Source organism: Bos taurus, chromosome 27, assembly GCF_002263795.3.
Source record: "Bos taurus isolate L1 Dominette 01449 registration number 42190680 breed Hereford chromosome 27, ARS-UCD2.0, whole genome shotgun sequence".
Lineage (NCBI taxonomy): Eukaryota > Metazoa > Chordata > Mammalia > Artiodactyla > Bovidae > Bos > Bos taurus.
In genome coordinates this window covers 23,792,759-23,815,157 of record NC_037354.1, presented here as the reverse complement: position 1 = coordinate 23,815,157, position 22,399 = coordinate 23,792,759, and the positions used below count along the sequence as shown (strand labels likewise).

The following is a 22,399-nucleotide window of genomic DNA, read 5'->3' as shown; positions in this document are numbered from 1 at the left end:
TAATCCAGTATGACTGGTGTCCTTAGAAGAAGAGGAAGAGACATGGAGAGAACAGGCCAGAGCAAACTAATACAATCAGCTTCTTGGGAAACTTCCTCTGCTTATGGACTCTGCTCTTTCGTGCCTTATCCCCTCGCTCACCAGCAACCTCCTCCTCTCGGTAGCTCTGATCCAACCCAGTGTGAGCTCTCTTCAAGTCTTCCTAGTGGAGAGACCTCCTGGGCTCAGAGTGCATTTACACTGACTGACTTCCATCATTTAACTAAGGAACTCGAGCTTCCATGGGACCACTCCCATGTTAGTCCCATGTAGTGTTACTTTGACTTTTCAACATATCTTTCCTCCCTTAGGAGGAGGGACAAGACTTCAAGACTATCAGGGACAGTGTCATATCAAATAGGAATATCACAAACATTTCTTTCTGGGGGGATGTGCTTGTGGGATCTCAGTTCATTGTCCAGGGATTGAATCCGGGCCATGGCAACGAAAGCACCAAATCCTAACCATCAGACCACCAGAGAACTCCCTCAAACATTTCTTCAGCTATCTTTTTTTAAATTAGGAGGGAGGAGGCCCATCCAATGCTGTGGATGATAAAACAAAAACAAGGTGTGGGGGACTCTTTAAAAATGTTATTTTCAAAGTTAAAAGAGAACAGAATTCACCATACTTGCTGATAGTTTAGTGCTACATCTGCATCACGGCAGTTATGGCTGAAATCCCCTAATCTCTCCCATTGCTTCCTACTAATGCAGTGGGTCAGAGGCATTTATCTTTGTTTCTGCTGCAGCAACCCAATCCTGGAGGTTGCCTTCTGTTTTTCCACTGCTTACAACAGTAACGGAAGTTCACAAGAATATCTTCCAAAAAACTTTGGCCAGAACCAAAGGAAATGAGTACATTCAAGGGTGAAAGGATGATTCAACCTCTTTCAGTGCTTAATTCTTGGTTTGGTATTCCTTCTGAAATTTCTGAAAAGAATGCCAACAAGTTGTAATTACCATGGTGCTCCCTGGGAGATGGAAATCTGCCAGGAGTCATTGGATTTCAACCAGAAATTAATTTTAAATAAGTGTTCGAAGGAAATGAGTATCTTTTGGGGTTATTTATAGGGAATATCTGTGGTCCTTTCCCAAGTTCACAAGCATGCTTGATACAGAGTTTCATAGAACTATGCTTATCTGCACTTTTTTGGGTGCAGGCTTGACTGGGTACTAAATATAGTAATTCATTAAAAGGTTGATAAAAGAGAGTGGCAAGTATGTAGTCCCTGAATAAGTGTACCTCCAAATCTGCATTTGCTCCTCACAGAGAAATGTACGCTTATTCTCCTAGTAAGAAAATATATCTGGGTTCAAAATATTTATCAAATGTCATATTTTTCCAGTAAACCAAGGTCCTCTAGGGGAGACATCCATCACCATCCTCAGGAAAGTGAGAGGCCTGCTTTTGCAATCAGAACGGCTTTCCAAGGCTGTTGTGCCAATCGCCTTGTGGAATGATTCAACCTCAGCTTCGGAAACTTCCCTGGGAGCTGAGTGGGCGGCCATGAATCATCTCTCACCCTTTACACATGTCACTACCGATCACCTTGGAATATTATGTGAAAATAACACTTTGCATTTTTGTAAAGAATGCTTTTCCTAAAGGAGGAAAATTATCTCAGTAACTTTTATGTTGAAATGACAACATTTTACATATGTTATGCTAAATAAAATATATTATTAAAGTTAAAACAAAACAAAAAGAATGCTTTCCCTGATGACGTTAGACAGTCCCAGAGTAAAAGCAGGCCTGGTGTGCAGTGTACCCTGAATTGAACACATTCCAAAAATGTGTGCAAATGCTTCTCTGATTCTGAGTCAAATACCTGATCTGGAGGGCTGTCTGTCACAGTCAAAGCCTGACGGTCTGGCAAAAGCACAAGGATTTCTTTTGGGAATTAAAAGAAAACAACAATGAATTTTAGCCCTTTTATAATCAATTTGAAGGAGCATTGTGATCTTCAATTATCTGGTTTTGTTATAGATGAGAAAATAGACCCAAGAAAACCTCTCTTAAAAAAAAAAATGCTATGTATACACTGAGAAAAACATTGAGAGTAGTTTTCTAGCTATTTCTCATTTATTTGGCCACAGCTGATGCCACAGTGTCCTACCACGTGGGAAGGAATGGCAGGAGCCTTGAAACCTTTGGGAGCTAATGCCACTTTATACTGCCAGTTTGCTGTGCACTTTTCAAGTTGCCTAGACTCCCCAGGATACCTGTTGAAGTTGACTGATAGAGTTTGCAGCATTCGGCGATGGCAGTCATTCTGTTGCAAGATCAAAAGCAGATGAATCATCTCATCAGAATGTTCCTACAAATAGTGACAGTTGCAATGGCATTTCTGACCCTTCACATATAAAGAGCTCCTGTCAATGGTGAGCCATCAGGCTAAAGGGATTGTGAATGCAGCTTGTTGAAACCAAGTCAACATACGATAACTACTGAAACCATGTCCCATGAAGAATAGTTGATTGAAAGGAGGATAGCTAATTTGTAGAAAAGACGATTCAGAGAAAATCTAGTAGTTTCTCTGTGTGACTGAAGGACTTCTGGGAAGGAGAATTAAATATGTTTTTGCTTGTGTGATATCAAAGTATAGAATATGGCCACAGCAGAAGCCACATGGAAACAGATTCCAGACCAACTCAGGAGTCTCCTTAAAGATGCCCCAATACCGAATAACATGCTCTTCCCTGGAAGTGTCCAAGTGGACATTTGCTGGTCATGGGGCAGAAACACTGTGATTTTACTACAGAAGTACTCCTCTTTTCCTAGATTTCAAGGAACATCTAAAAATAAGCAAGGGGATCATTACAGAAATTTAGGCTGTAGCTTTTTATTTTGCCACTTAAGGATATTTTAATTGATATTTTTTACTATAACCATTTAACAGAACAAAGTATAAAGCTAAGAAGAATAGGAAGGAAATACTGTAAGAATAAAGGATAGTTCTGGAGTAGTACTAAATAAATTCAGCACCATGAAAGATGTACCATCTATGTAACTTGAAAGTGAAAGTGAAAGTGAAAGTGAAGTCGCTCAGTCATGTCCGACTCTTTGCAACCCCATGGACTGTAGCCTACTAGGCTCCTCCCTCCGTGGGATTCTCCAGGCAAGAGTACTGGAGTGGGCTGCCATTTCCTTCTCCAGGGGATCTTCCCAACCCAGGGATCAAAGCCGGATCTCCCGAATTCCAGGCAGACGCTTTAACCTCTGAGCCACCAGGGAACTCCAACTTGAAACATACAACAACCAATACTGTACATTCTACATTCACACACACACAGGCACATATACATACACATACACACAGATGTGGGTGTAAAAAGAAATTAGAAATGTGCATATATTGGAGTGGATGGGAAGAGAGACTAGGATAGTGTGCATGCATGCTAAGTTGCTTCAGCTGGGTCCAGCTCTGTGCAACCCTATGGGCTGTTGCCTGCCAAGACTCCTCTGTCCATGGGATTCCACTGGGGCTAGATGGGACATCTAGTTTAAAAATGACAACAATCTGATCTACACTATTTTACTTCTTTATATAAAAAATGACAACACAAATGTGATAAAATGCCCACACTTTTCAATTCTGGATGCAGGAAGCAAGAATGTCTGTTATCTTTTTAGTTTGTGTTTTTCTATGTTAAAATAACCACCCTCTCCTACCAAATAAAACAGAACAAAACATCAAGCTTTACTACATTGTCTGTATTTTTCTCATTTCAACAGGCACTAACGTAAATTAAACTGTCTATCAGCACCGATCCACAGGCCACTATCTGGGAGACAGGAGTCTTCCTTTATCAATTGTATCTCACTGCCCACGGTGGGACAGGTACTGTGCTTGTGCTTTCTTCTAGCCTGTGATTCTGTGGTTCTATGATTCTCATTTTCAGTAGATACTCCTTGTACAGTTGCTTTCTGATCTTACATTTCCTCTGAAACCAGGAAAAAAACTCCAATTATGTCAACATAGTTTGTTAATAGAAGCTATCGTATGCTGATTATGATTAGACTCTCTAATTGGTAGCTATTTAAGCCCTTGATTTATTTTAAAAAGAAGGAGGGAGACTGAAGAAAAAAGCTTTTTTAAAAAAAAAAGAATGAAGGAATCTCCAGGAAGCTAGTGGTTTAGTTGCTCAGTCATGTCTGACTCTTTGCAGCCCCCTGGACTGTAGCCTGCCAGAGGCCTCTGTCCAACAGATTCTCTAGGTGAGACTACTGGAGTGGGTTGCCATGCCCTCCTCCAGGGGGTCTGCCCAACCCAGGGATCGAACCTGTGTCTCTTATGTCTCCTGCATTGGCAGGTGGGTTCTTTACCACTAGCACCAGCTGGGAAGCCCATAAAAATAATACTAATTATATAACATGTAATATCCATTATATAAAATAATATAATAATTATGTTACATTAATAAATTTTATAAAGTGTTGGCAAGGGGAAAAAGCAAAAAATGTTCACTCCTCAAATTAATGCTAGTGATTCTTGATTTCATGGTGATGGTGTTTGCTTTGAACTGGGACTGTTTACAAAGGCAGCACAGAGATGGTGGACCTGGTTTTAGATGTTTAACAACTCAGATAAAGCTGCACCTCCTTGGCATGACATTGAGATCATGAAGTTCAATCAATATCTACAACTAATAGCAATTTACATTTTATTATGAAGTTTCACTGTAAACTCATCCCTGACCACCGATGTCCAGACATGACTTCTTTTTAGGCCATTGAACTCACTGACTAGTAAACTTCTCTTCATTCCTTAGAATACCACTGAAACATAACTTCCCCTGGGAAGCTTTTCTTTCTACTCTGCTAGTCCTCGCTTGCTGCTCCCTTTGTGTTCTCATTGTTTTTTTTTTTTTAAATACACTTTTATTAAATAGTTCCTACTTTAAAGTATTCTTGTTATATTAAAATAGTTCTTATTTTATGTTAAAATTATATTTTATGTAAGTCTTCCACACAGGACAGTGAGGAGAGGATGTCATTTCCATGGCTTATGAATGATGACATAGAGATAGGCGAAATGAGTAAAATCACAGACCAGGTGAGTTTAAGACCCTGAGCTTGAAACTAGGTCTTCTGTCTCTAACTCGTGTTCTTTCTACTCTGCATGATAGGATGCATGATAGGATGCCCAATTTCACTAAATACTACAAGCATCATCATTGTTCTTTAAAATGATAGTAATGAAATAATTTAAGAAAAGTAACAATGATTCTTAACAGTCTACATTTACTGTGTGTTTATAATATTCCCACAATGTTCTAAGAGATTTAGATGTATTAATTCATTTAATCCTCATAATGATCCTATAAGTACTACTATTATCTTTACTGTACAGGTAAGGAAATTGAGGTGCTGAGAGATGAGATAATTTGCTTGAAGCCACCCAGCTAAAGAGGGGCAGAGTAGAAATCCACACCCAGGTGGTCTGGATTTGTCACCTATATTCTTAATGGAAGTAGACTTAACTACTGGTCTTTTCTCCCCTCAATGGAACTTTGACCATGAACAATGTCTACAAGATGAGTTTCAATTTTGATACTATACATACTATGGAACCAAGATTTATCTTTAGTTTTACATCTATAGCCTCAACTCTAATTACACAGCACAAAAGAGAGTTGGGGTCGATTAAGATGATTGACTACATTGAATTTCATATGGACAGTTATTATGAAACAAGTAGGCTTTTAATTTTTGGAATTCCCCCCCCCCGCCTCCTCTACAGATAATAAAGGAAACTGGGAATTGAGGGAGAAAAGGACAAAAACAAACAAACAAAATTTCTGATTTGTTTGGGACTCCATTCAAGGTTGAAAGTATCATTCAGAGTTGTGTTTCAGAGTGTTCAAAACAACTGTTCTCTTTTGACGTCACTTTGAGATGAAAAAATAAAATAGTAAAATATGTTGTGACAAGCTGCTATGTGAAAGACTTTTTACATGTAGAACAATAAAGAATGGAACACTTTCATTACAGTTTACATTGTAAACACTATCTGAGTATAAAACCTAAATAACAACAAACTAAAAGCATATGTAAGAAAAAATCTTCATAAATATTTTGCGCCCTTTGATAATAATCAATCAAAAATTCACTTTATTAAGAAAGTAAATTTAAGGAGGCAATATTGAACAACTATCAGAATCACAAAATATAGCTGAGAATGTATCCAAGAAGAAAAACTTCTCATTTCTAAGACATTAAAATATAATTCATAGTCACTATTATAGTTATTTAAATGCTATTGCAGTTTACTAATTAAGAAAAAACAATTCATGCCTCTGAGATTTTAGGAGTCACTAAAATGCCTGATATATATTCTGGACATTCTCATCTACACCTTAGCAATACTGAATATACATCTTTCATTGTTTCCTTAAACTATATCTTGAATACTATATATATACAGTTTTATTCCTGGACATTTGGGCCAAATGACCTGGTTCTTTCTCCTTCAGGCTTTCTTAAATTACTGTCTTTTTTTCTGTCCCTACATTTTCCTAATTTGCCTGTTTCCTGCACTTTTCCATCCTTTTCCTCTTTATTAATTAATTCACTTACTCATTCATTCATGCGACATCTATTTCACTTCCTACACCACAGCTTCGTATTTACCAAAACTGAAACTTCCCCCTTTCAACATATTACATGTCCTCTCTTTGTCAGGGACACCTTGAGCTTTTAGAATCAGTCTCTCCTACAAAATGAACAGCGGGAAAGTAGGATCCACTCCTAGGTCCCTCCTGAACCCTCGCTTCACTCACTTTATCCTGTCCTTCCCTAAGCTAACATCATTTGGCCTCCTAGTGTTTAGGTGATGCTCATATACACACTGTCCTAGGAAAAGTTACTGTGTTTTCTGTTTCAGGTTGTGAGGGACTAGAGGGTACTCAGAATGAAGTGTGAATAATGACCATGCTCACCTCTTTTAACGGAGAGGGCAATGGCACCCCACTCCAGTACTCTTGCTTGGAAAATCCCATGGATGGAGGAGCCTGTTAGGCTGCAGTCCATGGGGTTGCTGGGAGTTGGACACAACTGAGCGACTTCACTTTCACTTTTCACTTTCCTGCATTGGAGAAGGAAATGGCAACCCACTCCAGTGTTCTTGCCTGGAGAATCCCAGGGACGGGGGAGCCTGGTGGGCTGCTGTCTACGGGGCCGCACAGAGTCGGACACAACTGAAGTGACTTAGCATAGCATAGCATAGCACCTCTTTTAAAATTTTTATTGGGTGATTTTTTTTTTTTTTAAACAATACCTGGGCTCTATTCAGCCAAGATAATGAGTTGGGAGTTTCACTCGGAAATTAGAAACAAGGAAGATAAGTAAGAGGTGATAAGAAGTGGCTAGTTTCCTTCTATTGGTTTTGGAATTATGCTGGGATGAGTATTTCTAACTTGGACAATTACCAAAAGTGACATGAAGAATGAATTTTCTATGAAAAGGTAGAAAGGGAACAAACCCGAAGCTGTGTATAATCCCCTCTAAACAACGAATCAGCTGTTTGCATGGCCTGATAGAGTGAACTGGTGGTATCCCACCTGTTTCTTTGGCTGGCTTTACTCTAAGAATATATTTCCTCTCCTTCTGTACTGAATTGTAAACACAGGCACCCTCTTTTAAAGGCCAGTGTTCCTCAGGGTTATGGACACTAGAGGAAATTCCTTTTAAAATAGCTTTGTGATAGAACTTCTGTCCTTTACATGAAATAAACCTTTTGGGAAACAAAACAGAATGGATGGGAAATAACATGATAAGAAAAGAGCTCTGTACTTTTGCATTAATTTCAAATCCAACCTCTTCACTAGGTGAGTTGTTAAAAGTTGGTGCTGACTCATTTCCCTCCCTCTGCTGTAACCCTGGGGGGAGACACCATTACACGTCTCGCACATACTCATAAGTGTTAGTAACTTCTTGGGTCTTTGATGTGCTTTGGGTCAACAGAGTCATTGCAGCACACCTATCATGGGAGTGACTTTGAAGAGAGTCTTGAGGCTTGTAGTGGCAAAAACACTCAGGAGGAAAAGCTCCTGTTAAGAAACATATTGCTGTAAACCAGAAATATTTCTAAAGTCTTCATTCAGTCTAGCAAACTCCAAGGACAAATGGACCCATGAACTAATAAACTCTCCTGGGTGTGCTAACATACAGGGTCTGTGTGGGCTGAGGGGTTGGAAAACAGAGGGCCTGTGGGCTCTGCTGAACTCTGACAGCAGTAAATTTTGTCACAAAGTTCACTTACTTTCAGATATTTGAAGGTCAAGGTAATGAGAACCCCTGGCACAGACTAAGCTTAAATACACTATTACCCTCAGACTTTAAAGATCGCTTTAGTACTCTCTTGATTATTCATATGGGCAAAACTCAAATTCTAGATTAAAAAAAATTTTACATAAAAATAAATAAATAAATTACTGTAGATCTAGACAATTTCAGGGTAATATATGCACACACCTATATACTCACAGGTTTTAGAAGCAATAAAATATTTTATTAAGCTAAAGTCATGGCTATTTCATTTCATTATGAGTAGGATACTTTACAAATGAAATAAATCATCGGCAAATAAAATGCTGCACTTTAATGATCTTAAAGCATAACATCTTTTTAAATGGTCACTAGATATTTTGCCGATTTTGCCAATTACTTGTCACACGTTGGTTGGAAATTCTGAACCATTCTATTCATTTATTAACTCAGCCAGAGAACTGTTTTAAAATTTATGAGAATGCTTGTGGTCAAATTCCTCCATTGCTTTTACCTATGACTCAGTGGAGAGAATGCTTCTCAGTCGGTTAGCGGTCCAAGCACCTGTCTTGTATTTGGGACACTGTGACTGTGACACTAATTGGCTTGTTCCTTAGCACTTTCTCGATCACAGTGCTTGAACTGGGCCAGTCTTGTAATGGAGCACTTTGTGATCACATGCTAAAGTGAAACTCTTATAGCACAGATGGCATTACTGGGAGGTCACCCTAGGAAAATCGAGACAGCACTGCGAGTTTTACTTTTCTATAGGAAAACAGGGTTCATTTCAGCCTGCGATGTAGTCTAATACACATCATTTGCACCTCCAAGGATACCCAGTACATATTGTAAGGCAGGGCCCTGAAAGTGGGATCTCCCACCCCAATGAGTGTGCAACTAAGGCTGAGTTGCTACAACTAGAGGCCTACATGCCACAACAGAGACCCAGCACAGCAACCCCACACACACAAATACTCACCTATGGACAAACAGAGGTAACCTTAAGAGATTTAAAAGACATATTATGCATTTGAAAAGAAACCTGACTGAAAATAATGCTAATCAGTCAATACCCATAAAGAAGAACAAGCTAAAGCTGATATTTATTCTACTCCTAATGTAAACTCTTGATATGTTGACAAATCAGATTTGGCAAAATGTCTTCTGCCACCTGCCTCTGCCATGAAATTTTCAAAAAGACTATACTAATATTCACATATTGATATTCATGATATTCATGATTTTTCAGAATGAAGCTTGACCTGGGGTACAAGTACACCTTGAGATGAAATAAAGTTATAATAATTACTATGATGCATCCACCCTATGTATCCAAAATATACTCCTTTGATTGCTTCCATGATGATTAATTATGTGATACTCAATCTAATGTTTAATTTTAAATGTTTGGAAGCCACAATTGAAAATTCTCACTTGATAGATTGACAATACACTAAAGACATATTAAGGAAACACTTGTTCTTCCTGCCTTGGTAAAAATGCTTAATATAATCCTTGAAAAATAATACAATGTCAAGTTAGATTACATTCCTTTGACAGTAAACACTTACAAAAAATTCATAGTAAATATTATTAAAATTTGAAGAAACAACTTTTATAACAAATTATGTAATGGAAAGGGCATGGTATGGTTAAATGAAAGCACAGATGTTTCTCATAGGTCTCAGCTTATATAGTATTTGCTAAATTTTATTTCAATGATGGAATATGAACGATTACCTTCTCACTTGTATTATGAGTCACTAAAGGAAAGAAAAACCAATGAGGTGATATTCTTATAATAAATGACTCTTTCAATAAAAATAATATTTTTCAAAAAAGCTGTTAATTTAACCACAGAAAGTATTCTAGGCTAAGTTTACAGGGACAACATTGCAAAATTAATAGATGAGCTATTTTAAGAAGGAAGTAAAAACTAAAAGTGTACAAAATGCTATAGGATGATGTTGACATTCTAATGATTTTAATTTAAGAAACTAATAAAGCATAGTGAATTCTTTACAGTATTTGAAATGAGGTAGGGAGTGACCACAAAATTCACTTATTATTATACAGAGGTTCACTGGTTATTTTACAGGAAAGAAGTTGAACCTGAAGATGTTACTTATTTTTCTTTTTTTAGAAAAGCATATGTTTAAAATTTGTTAAAATTTCTATGATGGTAAGTTGCTATTACTATTACATGACCTGAACATACATTTAAAAAAATCCTATATGATTTGTTTCCCCAAGATAAAGGTGACATTTAAACAATGAGGGGGGAAGTAACTGCTTTTTAAAATAAACAAACAACGTGGATTATCTATAAAGCACTCTGAAAATATTTTGGAAATGAGTGCATTGTTATGTGAATTTTTTACTGAAAATTATGTGTTGTGTCTCCTATTAAAACTCCCATAAACAAAGTTAAAAGAAATTTAATACAGCTTTCTAACTATTTTTTTTTCTAAATGAAGAGTTGTAATAATTTCAAGCATATGTGTTAAAAATATAAAAATGCAATTTCCTACTAGTTTTTAAGGGATCAACACAAAGATATTTATTAGTGAAATTTCAGCAAAATCCTTTCTTTAGACTGAATGGACAATTTTGTATCATGATATAGTTCAAAAGTTTCATAGTTTCATGTTGTCCAACTGGAGTTACCTATCCTTTGCCTGGTGGCCTTTAAATTCAAGTACTTAAATAAACTGGCAGTTTGAATCAGGATGCAATACATCAAGATTTAAAAACCAAGTTGAAGTACAGTCTGTCACATTTCTTTTTCTAAAAATTATTAATGATAACATTTATAGAGAAAGCAAAAAAAATTGTTTAGCACTACTAAAATGTAAACCTCAACCTTAAAAAGACATTTTCCATGTTTGCTTTACGTAATATATTAGTATTATTATACATAGCATTACATGTAGATGATTTAAAGTAGTGGTTCTCAACTGGGGCAATTTTACCCGCAAGAGAACATTTGGAAGTGCAGTGGCACCCCACTCCAGTACTCTTGTCTGGAAAATCCCATGGGTGGAGGAGCCTGGTGGGCTGCAGTCCATGGGGTCGCTAAGAGTTGGACACGACTGAGCGACTTCACTTTCACTTTTCACTTTCATGCGCTGGAGAAGGAAATGGAAACTCACTCCAGTGTTCTTGCCTGGAGAATCCCAGGGACGGCGGAGCCTGGTGGGCTGCCATCTATGGGGTCGCACAGAGTCGGTCACGACTAAAGCGACTTAGCAGCAGCAGCAGCAGAGATGTTTTTGGCTGTCGTAACTGAGGAAGGTACTCTGACGTCTAGACTGTAGAGACAAGGGATGCTGCTAAACATTCTACAATGCACAGGACAATCCCCCATGGTAAGAATTACCTGGCCCAAAATGCCAATAGTGCAGAGCCTAAGGAATTCTGCTTTAGAGATATATAAATATGTATACATATATACATAGTATACTATATGTACTATATGTACTATATATACTATATATATACTATACGTATATACATAGTATGCACTCAAGATATTTCACTTAGGTGTGTACTCAATTTAAAGTTCTAAACCACTGCAAGTTATGATTTCTCAGAAGTTCAGTTATGCTGTTTGGTTCAAAGTGCAAAATATCTGGTATTTGTTTCAATATACCATCATATCTTGACTCAAAGTTCACCTAATTTTTACCCCTGTGAATTATAAATCATGATTGACAAAAGAAGGACTTCTTAGGAAGCAAGGCCACAGAGCTGTTTTTCTGTTGTTTTTCTTTTTCTTTTTTTTCTGTTGTTTTTCTAAAGTGCCAAAATGTTTAAAACAAAGTTAGATTTTCATAAGTTTCTATTACATTTGCATACAGAATGCAAGAAATTTAATCTCAAAGTAGTGGCACTATGATGAATTTCATAAAACTTATCCTCTGATTACCTTGGAGTTTCCAGGCAAAGAACTGAATTTAAAAACAGCTAAAGACTTTTGTTATCAGGATCTCTGTCTCTACTTTGGTCAGCCTTTAAAAGAAAATTGTGGAGATAAACACAATTGTTAGCAGTTATCACTTTTATTTTTCCTCCAGTAAAAGGGTATTAAATCTTACCCAAAAGTTGCAGATTTACAATTTTAGTTTTCAAGGTTAGTATATTAGTTTTCCTGTTTTTGGTACAGGGGGTGGAGATTAAAAATTGACCAGAGGTGTTAACAGTCACTTTCCAACTTTAAATTCCTCTTATCTGATAGTTTATCAAACTTCCGTTTCCCTTCTGCAACGCCCAGAGCTTCAGATCATTCATGAATCATGGCTTCACAATAGAGATTTAGCGATTGAGTTATAAAATTAAAAAGGCAATGGAGTTTTGAATATAGGACCAGACAGATGGAGATAAAGACAGACCAACAGACAGACACACTCACACACAATGAAATGAAGCAAGATAGTTTTACAAATATTTCCTTAAAACCTGGAGAAGCTGATGATGGAGGAACGATATCATAAAAACCTTCTATAAATAAACAAAAATTAATTGTGTAGTAGTCCTTATTTGGGGAGGGGAAGTGAGTGATTTTAGCTTCCATAGCTTTGAATGTCTGTAGGGCATAGTTCTGTATTCCTGTGAAAAGATGGAGGAAGACAGAAGGAAACCAACTTAAGTTTATGTAATTTATATTGTCTGTATTGATTGATTTTCATGTTATTTTGTTTTAGTTGATGCTAAAGAATGTAAAGAACGCTAAAGAATAAGAAAATAAAGAGAATGTTAAGAGTCACTGATGGCTTTGATTTTTCTACTGAATTTTCCTAAAGCCTGTACATTCTCTGCTGTTCTTTTGTATTAAGCATTTTTTTTCAATTCTGACTACATTTAAATAGTGTTTTAGTAATAAAAAGTATTCATTAAAGGAGAATTTCAAAGTTTACAGGACTGAAATATATCGACAATGGTTATAATATTTACTGGGAGCAAAAAACTTCAGAAGAAGAAATAAAATACACTGAGCCTATTAATAAGTTGTAAAATTGGAACATAAAGTGAACAGCAACAATGGATTTGATCTCCAATAGAGATCCATATTTCAAAATCATTTCTGCAAATTCATTTATCATGTTAAATCAGTTTTGGAAAAGCTCCTTCTCAGACATTTGGAAAGAAGGAAATTTCTGCTTTGATATCATAAGGCAGATGGTCCTACTTATTTGTTATTCGGTAACTAGTGGCTCAATAGAACCACTTTGAATTTTCCATCCTTTAGTGATTTGATAGTTAAACACGTATATTTTGACATTTTTTGGAAAAACTGTTTTATGCCTTCATTATCTTCAAAACGGAAGCTACATAAGGCATTTGTCATTCTTGCTGCTTTTAAATCTCTTTCTCTGAAGTTCTTCATATAAATCTTAAATAATATAGTAATCTAGGTCATTTCATCTGTAGGAGTGAAACAGAAATCCAAAATGAATAGTGTTTTAGTTTTCTCATTCTTCCAGACTGAAAACTCCTGAACAAATGATGGGGAGGGAGAGTAAAAGCCAAGAGAAGAATGACTGGTATCTCCTGCAGGGACCTTTTAAAGATGAGCATCGATCTATTTCTAAAAACCACTGGCATCCACTGCATTAGTTACCAACAAATACTAGTCATGCTTCCTCTGTCTACTAGATAAACACCAATATAATACCATATCATGCTTGGTAAGGGAAATGTCAATTTCTTTTTCCTATTTCCTTATCACTGAAACTGTTATAGTTTAATAGCTATAAAATAGAAATGAAAAGTCAGCTAGCACTGAAAAGAAAAGCAAGGAAAAAAAAAAAACAAAAGAAACCCCAAAGCAAGGAGTGGGGGACTTTAAAAAAATCTCCATGAGGTCCTGGCAGGTAAAACAATCCTATGTGTTGTAAATATTAGTGCTCTAGAATGAAAATTGAATACAACTCACACATTGTATGTTGGCAAACTGCAGCTGATCAAGCGTGAGATTAAATAAATCATAACCAGGACTTTACTCAACATAGAAAAGTTGTTCCTACAAATGTTCCTACCTTGCCTGATGGACAAGAAATAATCGGTGCCTTCAGCTTAAACTAACAGTGGTATAAATACATAAACACTCTAGGGAGAATTTAACTTAATATTTCAAAGGCTTCCATCTCTGTTTAACAGCTAGATAAATGGCATTCTTTTTATTTGGGTCGTATAAGATGACCAGCCAAGCTTGCAGAGTTGCCTCGATCTTGTCCGTATCCCTAATCCTCTCCTAGGATAAGTCAAGTCTGTTAAGACACAGTTAAACAGTACTCAGCTTTTCTCTGGAACGCTCAGTAACTGCTGTTTCTTCTCTTGAACTGTAAGTTCCGCAAGGGCAGGGGTTGTGATGGCTCTGTTTATTGATATGTCTCTAGCACCTAGGACAATGCTTGACATACACGAAAGAATGAATGAATTCGGGTTTGTTCATTTCCTAAGGCTGTATTTTCTTTCTATCTTGCTTCATCTGAGGATTTGGTCTTGGTATTGCTTTTGGCACTCATTTTACCAATGAAGATTGATTTAGAAAATGTTCATTTTGATGTGATACTTTTATGTCATAAACTTAAGAGAAAGGTGAAATGGATGAAAAAATGATGGCCTAGCTTTTTCTTTTTGAATTTTTAAAATATTTTTTTGATGTGGACCATTTTTAAAGACTTTATTGAATTTTTTACAATATTTCTTCTGTTTTATGCTTTCTTTCTTTTTTTTTTTTTAAAGCTCCCTGACCAAGGATTGAACACCGAACCTCTGCATTGGAAGGTGAAATCTTAACCAATGGACTGCCAGGAAGTTTCAATTACCTGGTTTTAATGACAGGCTGCCTGGTATCATTGTCAGTGCTTGTGTTTTCTCAAGTAGCTTTCTCAGAATAGTTTCAAGAACTTCAAACATGCCTTTCATCCTCATGTTATCTCTGTGATACGTGAAGTATTTTTGATATCACCATGTAACAGCTTGGGAGGCAGGCAGGTCTGAAAGGCAGAAGTCCAGAAATGTTTTCCATTTGACCAAATGTTTGTGTCTACTTCTGGACTTCACTCATTTTAGTTTGACCTGATCAAAATTTGCTTTACTCCAGGGTACTGGACTGGTTTTTATTTGCATAGCTATATTCTGTTTGCTATAATAGAGAATTTTAAAATGGCTTGTGATTTACTTTTGATTCTTTAAGTTTTGAGAAGAGATGTTTAATGTGGTGGGAGCTTAACTATAATTTATTTGTAATTTCACAATTAAAAGTAACATTTATTTATTCATATTAATTTTTATTAACTTATTGCCCTTCTTTATAGTCTCAGAGATGATGGTGAAAGACTTTTAATAAAAATAATGCAGGATAATATCAACATTAAAATGCCCCAATAATTAACTTTAAAATTCTGAGAAAACAGGTCTTTCCCTCAAGAGTGATTACTGGCTACAGGTAGCTCAGGAAAGCAAAATGATCACACAAACCTCATGAATGTGCACTCATACCCACTGTGCATGGGCTCACAGTTATGTATCACACAACCTCATGTGTGCTAAGTCACTTCAGTCGTGTCCGACTCTTTGTGACCCTATGGATATAGCCCACCAGGCTCTTCTGTGCGTGGGATTCCCCAGGCAAGAATACTGGAGTGGGTTTCCATGCCATCCTTCAGGGGATCTTCCCAATCCAGGGATTGAACCCGAGTCTCTTCCGTCTCCTGCATTGGCAGGCGGGTTCTTCACCACTAGCACCACCTGTGAAGCCCCTCACAAACCCTCAAGCACACCCTTCCAATCTATGGCGCTATATTCTTGAAATGCATATTCTTCTCTATTTCTATGTAAATTTTGACAAAAAATGTGCCTCACTGAGTTTATCAAAAATCTTCATGATTTCAGAAAACATATAATTTGGGAAGATGCTGGAAAATTATTGGTTTTTACACCAAGGATATGCATTTTAAAAGATAAGACATTAAGAAAGAAAACTAATAGAGCTGGCTTCGCCCATGAATCCCATCTGAAACAGAGGGATTCTATTTCCAGTGAAAAGAAACCCCCAGCAGATTCCTTTCCCCTCCTTGGCTCCTCTTCAGTGATGAAACTTCATCTTTTAGGAGTCTTGGCCAAGTCTGCAGTTAAGGCTCCCACAATGCAAAAACACCTCAGACTAAGGTTTCATGAGAATGGTACTTCAATTCATATCAGAGTAAGTACCTTTTTTTTTTTTTTTTTTCTGTTTTCCTTTATAAGAAGATCTATCCTGGAATTTCCCCCTACACCAAATGAAGGGCTCAGGTATCATAAAGAACAACTTGCATGTTGATGTAGAAAATGAACAAACATTATTAATATAAATGACTAAGAAATACTCAGAATGGGAACTTCACTGGTGGTCCAGGGCTAAGACCCCAAGCTCTAAACGCAAGAGGCCTGGGTTTGATCCCTGGTCAGGGAGCTAGATCCCGCATGCCTCAGCTAAGAGTTCGAGTGCCGCAACTAAAGGTCCTGCATGCCACAACTAAGACCTGGTGAGGCCAAGTAAATAAACACATAAAATACCAAAAAAAAAAAAGAAACATAGATATACTCAGAATGGCTAAAGAGAATGGAAAATAGGCAAATGCGAGTCCTTCAAACCATGAAGAGGATCTGTAAATGACTGAGTTAGCGTTCTTCTGTTGTTTCAGTAGGTCTTTAGGAAAGCCACATTTTACATTTTTGGAACTCTGCTGACAGGCTGTCAAGATAGCCCTCCTCCTTGCTTGGTTTGGCGGTCTCACAGCCCTACCTGGGGAAGTAGGGCCAGTGGCCTGCGGTGACTGCTGTGTTTCAGGCTCCTCTTATCGCTGGCGGAACTGGCATCTTGTCAAGTCTTACTGAAGAGCCCTTATTTCTGTAGCCACTGAAGAGACTGGAGTACAACAGTCCTGCCAGGCGCACACCCGCCCAGACTATGTTTTCTTCCTCGGAACATGGAAAGGCCACTTTTGGGGAAAGGTGTAAGGAGACAAACCAGCTGCCACTTCCAAGGGGGAAAATTTGATCCCGTTGTGCTCTTATCTGCATCCACTTCCAACAGTACTGATTCATCTCTGCTGGGTTCCAGAGAAGGTAAAAAGGAGAGCGGAAAACGCTTGATGTGAGTGCTCATGGCCACGAATGAGTGACAAGAGATGGGTCTTGGTGGACGGCTTTGATAACAGTCTTAGTTCAGGACGGGGGTCAGGTACTGTCATACCCGGCCCCACAGGTGTACACGGTGTTTGATCAATCACACAGCCACCTGGGGAGAATGCACAGACAGCACATACTTCTTGTTCATTCGTACGTTCATTCATTCATTCATTTGACAATTTATTGAGTGTTACCATGAGCTGGCACTGGTTCTAAGCATTAGGGTTATAGCAGTGAATTAGGGTCACAGCAGTGAACAAACCAACCCCAAACCCCTGGCCTTTCGAAGCTTACATCCCAGTGAAGCCTACATTCAACATTCTCTATAGACATGATAAAGCCAGTAAGCCATTTTCCAAATGTCTTAAAAATAAATTATTTTAATTAAAAATAATTAACATGTTAAATTTTCTACCTTGGTGCCAGGCTGGCAAAATCTGAAATTAAAGATTGAATATGGGAAAATAAAACCTCAAAGATAATGTATTCCATTACCTATATATGCTTCAAAAATACTACCATGGTAATGCTTAGACTTTCCAGGTGGCATAGTGGTAAAGAATCTGCCTGCCGATGCAGGAGATGCAAGAGGTGCGGCTTTGAACCCCGGGTCAGGAAGATCCCCTGGAGCAGGACATGGCAACCCACTCCAGTGTTCTTGCCTGGAGAATCCCAGGGACAGAAGAGCCTGGTGGGCTGCCGTCTACGGGGTTGCACAGAGTCGGACACGACTGAAGCGACTTAGCAGCAGCACAGAGTCGGACACAACTAAGCACACAGCAGCAAGCGTCCTGCAAGGTAGGACAGATTCAGGAAAATCCAGCATCTAGTTTTCCTTAGAATTCTATTGTATGTTGATTATGAAATATTAAACAGCCACTCTTAGAAACCGCATATAGCTTTTACTTGTTCAATTCTACCTCGTTACACAAAACCAGTGCACAAGCTCATGGAGTAACCTGCCTGCATTTCTGTCCACCTCTGCAAAGGGCCACACCTTACTCCCCAACACACCCTCAGAAGAGCTGCAGGAGTCAGTTTACCAGGTCATGGAAGTGCAGGGGCAGCAGCTACCTGGGGGAAATGATGGGGTGGGGTCTTCCCCCAGCTGCCTCCATGCTGGCCCCTCCTCCACTCATGCTGTTTCCCTGGAAAGGTGTCTGAGATGGTCATCCTTACCACACTGCCTCCTTGCTCTGTGACAAAATAAACCACACATAGCATCACTCTGCTGTAATGGGTTTCTGCTCCAGATGGTCCTGTCAGACCCAACCTTATCTCCTTGTCAGGCTTTCAAGGTCCTAACACTCTAAATCAACCCAATCTGGTAACATCCACAATCATAAAGTTAACAGCAATATTTCATATTTCCTCTTATAAACTGATTGTACACATGGGATTTCATTTGATTAAAATGATCTCTGTTGACAGAGGCTTACTCTGAATTTCAGAAAGGTCAAGTGATTTGCTCAAAGCCACCCAGTTGCCAAGTTAGACCCCAGTACTTCTGAGTTCCAAATCATTTCTCTGGCTACTGCTTTTCCTTTCCATGACACACTCTTTGCTCCAGTGGGCTCCAGCTCATTTTCAGTTCCCACCACTGGCCACATTCCTCACCGACTGGTAATACCCTTCTGCTCAATTTCCCCAGCCCTGTCCCCAGCTGGACGGTTCGGGTCCCTTCCTTGCCCCAGGCTTCCCACAAAGTTTTCTCTTCTTTTTCTGAAAAAGTTCCTTAGCGAAGGTTTAGCCTAGAGTTTCTCAACCTCAGAATTACTGACATATTGAGACACATAACTTCTGCCATGGAGGGGCTGTCCCGGTGCATTGCAGTGGGTGGACCAGCATCCCTGGTCTCTACCCGTTAGATGCTAGTGGTGGCTCCAGCTGCGGCAGCTAACAGTATTTCCAAACACTGCCAAACATCTTTTGGGGCCAAAAGACGGTTAAGTCTGGCTAAGCCTGCAGTTATTCTCTAGTTGAATGATGTGGGTCTGGTATGTCTCCCCATGAGACTTCAAGTGTGGGCAGAATGCATTTTCTTTGTATTCTCTGAAGATGTTCTGCACTCAATAAATATAACGGACCTTTGCCTCTCCTTCCAGTTTCATATGGGAGCTGCTGACCCTATCTTCACATTCCTGATTGAGTTTTATGGCATAGTAATTAAAAGTCCAGGCTATAGAATTTTAAGAAATGGGCATTAAAATCACCTCTATCATTTATTAGACAACCCACAGATGAAAGAAAATATTTGCAAGCCTATAGACATGTCTCCTAAGAAGATAATAGCAACAAGTACATGAAAAGAAACTCCAGGTCACTAGCCATCAGGAAGAAGTAAATCAAAACCACAATAACATACCATTTCACACCCACTAACATAGCTATAATTTAAAAAATGGAAAATAACAAATGTTGGTGAGAATGTCGAGAAATTGGAACCCTCATGCATTGCTGGTAGATGTAAAATGGTTAATCCTTTGAATAAGTTCAAAATAAATAACTATCCCTCAAAAATTCTACTAGGTATAGATAACAAAAGAATTGGAAATGGATGTTCAAAGATAAACTTGTACAAGAATGTTCATAACAGCTGAACAATAGCTAGTTAAATATATTTTACAATAAATGTATTTTCACAATCGTTAAAAAGTGTAAACATTTCAAACAGCCATCACTGGATGGATAGATAAATAAAATGTAGTAGAATCATACATGGAATACTATTTACCCATAAAAAGATGAAATACTGATACATGCTACAACATGGGTAAAAATTAAAATATTATGCTAAGTGAAGCAAGCCAGACACAAAAGGTCACATATTGCATAAATGTATTTACATGAGATATCCAGAATAGGCAAACCCAGAAAGCAGATCAGTGGTTTCTAGGTGTTGGGGAGCATCGGAGATGGGGAGCGACTGCTTAATGGGCATGAGGGGTTCCCTTTGGGGTGATCAAAATTTTCTGGAGCTATATAATGGTGGCATGCAAAGCAATGTGAATACACTAAGTACTTCTGAATTGCATATTTTTAAATCTTTAAAATGGTGAAGTTTGTGTTTCGCATATTTTGCTACAATAAAGAAAAATGAATGGCTGGTAATGGTTCAGTAGTAGGGATGTCAGTGAGGGCTCTTTTGAACAAGGTAGGTTTCTGAGCACAAAGGAGATACAAAATTTGAACTTCTCAGCCAAGAAATATAAGGGTGACCAAAATAAAGATGGAGGCCTGAGCAGAATGGCTGGTGGGACAAGTGGGGTTCATATTGAAATGCTAAGGTAAGTTCTTTTATATTCCACTATAATTACATTCTATAATAGAGTTACATTCTACTATAGAATGTAACTATAGAACTATATTCTATAATTTTGATCCAAGCAGGAATTGCTTTAAAGCACAAAATATATTTTCCTCAGAGACCAGATGCTTCCAGATTATTAAATACAAGTATCAGTAAGTGAGCACATCAAGTAGGATGCTATGTTCCTTGGATTTTGTAATCAGATATTATTGTCTTCTTACCCTTAAGAAAAGGAGCAAATATCCTTCGGCTCACTCACAGTTCATCAATTTTTATAACATTTGTTTTATAAATACTGCGTTCCTGTGGAGGAGAGAGGCGTAGACACACATTGCATATTTATTTTTTCTACATCAGAGGGTTCCATACATCACTGCTTTAGGGACTAAATACAGCTTTTGATTTACTATTGCATTAAAGTGTCCCCCCTCAAAAAAAAAAAATATACAGTTTCAAATAAGGACTGCTACCCGTTCACGTGGAGATTAACAGACTCAGGAGGTGTGACTGTGTGTCCTGCAGGGGAAGCACGGTGACAGCCACACAGTCACAGCCTGGAATGTCGGCAAGAAGGGCTGTGGGCTGAGCGATGAGAGGCAGCCCCAGGAAGAAGGTGTGAGGTGACTGGGTCTCAAAGCTAATGGTGCAGACTCGGGCCAAGGGAGGCCTGGAGGTGACTCCTGTGCACAAGGAGGTGAAGGGACTATCTTTCAAGTCTTCAATCCTTAGCCACTTTAAACTCATTGGGTTTTCTCAGCCCTGAACTAAGGTTGTCACCTTTCACGAGTTTTCCCTACAAACTAAACAAACACTGTCGTGTCGCCACCTCGTTCGCTCCTGGGGAGACGTTAGACACCACTGCTCTCGATGATTGCTGCTGGCAGCACACCCAGATAGAGACATCTAGGCTGGAGAGAGGCCTCCAAAGCTGGCTGGCAACCCGAATCCTTCCCCAGGGACCCATCCCACACAATGGCGAAACTGCTTCCAAAGGCTTCCATTTCTTAATGCCAAGGAAAGCACTGCCAAGGAGAAGTTAGTCTTAGTTCTTCTTTTAAGAGACAACAAAGAAGGCTGAAATTCTGAAGTCTAAGAAGGCCTTTTGATTACTTTCATCAATTAATATTTTGGCAATCTCTGGCATTCACAGTACTGTGCACTGGAAGATATCACAGACATATTACATCAGGAAACAGAGCCATCCTCAAAAATATATTTTTGATTTAATCACTCACCCTTGCTATTGTAGATGAGAGGGGGATAGAGGAAGTCCTATATCTTCAAACTCTTCAGATTATGGTAAGAAAATTTAAAAAGGTAGATAGTGTAGATTATCCTATGCTGGACTTTAAGCCATTGTACTAAAAGTGTTTTGAGAAAGGAAATTTACATTCCATATCAGCATTTTATTGAGTATATTGATAATGTTTTATACAGGCTAGAAACATGTCTAGAAACATAGTAAAATAAGAAACTATTAAAAATTTCCCCTTGGACTTTACCTTCTGATTGCTCCTTCACCAGAATTGCCCCAAATTCTACTTGCTAAAATTTCAAAAGAGTTTCTAAACCCCAGGCACTCCCTGGTGATTCCAGAACTCT

The 22,399-nt window shown here is 38.3% G+C and overlaps 1 protein-coding gene across 6 annotated transcripts in view; it reads right to left on the bottom strand.

The window, feature by feature from the left end:
• DLC1 (DLC1 Rho GTPase activating protein) overlaps positions 1-22,399 on the bottom strand; it is a 522,282-nt gene that overhangs the window by 102,976 nt on the left and 396,907 nt on the right. The window contains exon 6 of one of the 6 annotated variants that reach the window (XM_059882193.1): positions 15,033-17,596. The exons of the other annotated variants lie outside the window; for them this stretch is intronic. Coding sequence (XP_059738176.1) covers positions 17,400-17,596 — 197 coding nt within the window. The 3' untranslated portion in view covers positions 15,033-17,399. Of the gene's footprint in view, positions 1-15,032; positions 17,597-22,399 lie in introns of those variants that run through there. 6 annotated transcript variants of the gene reach the window in all.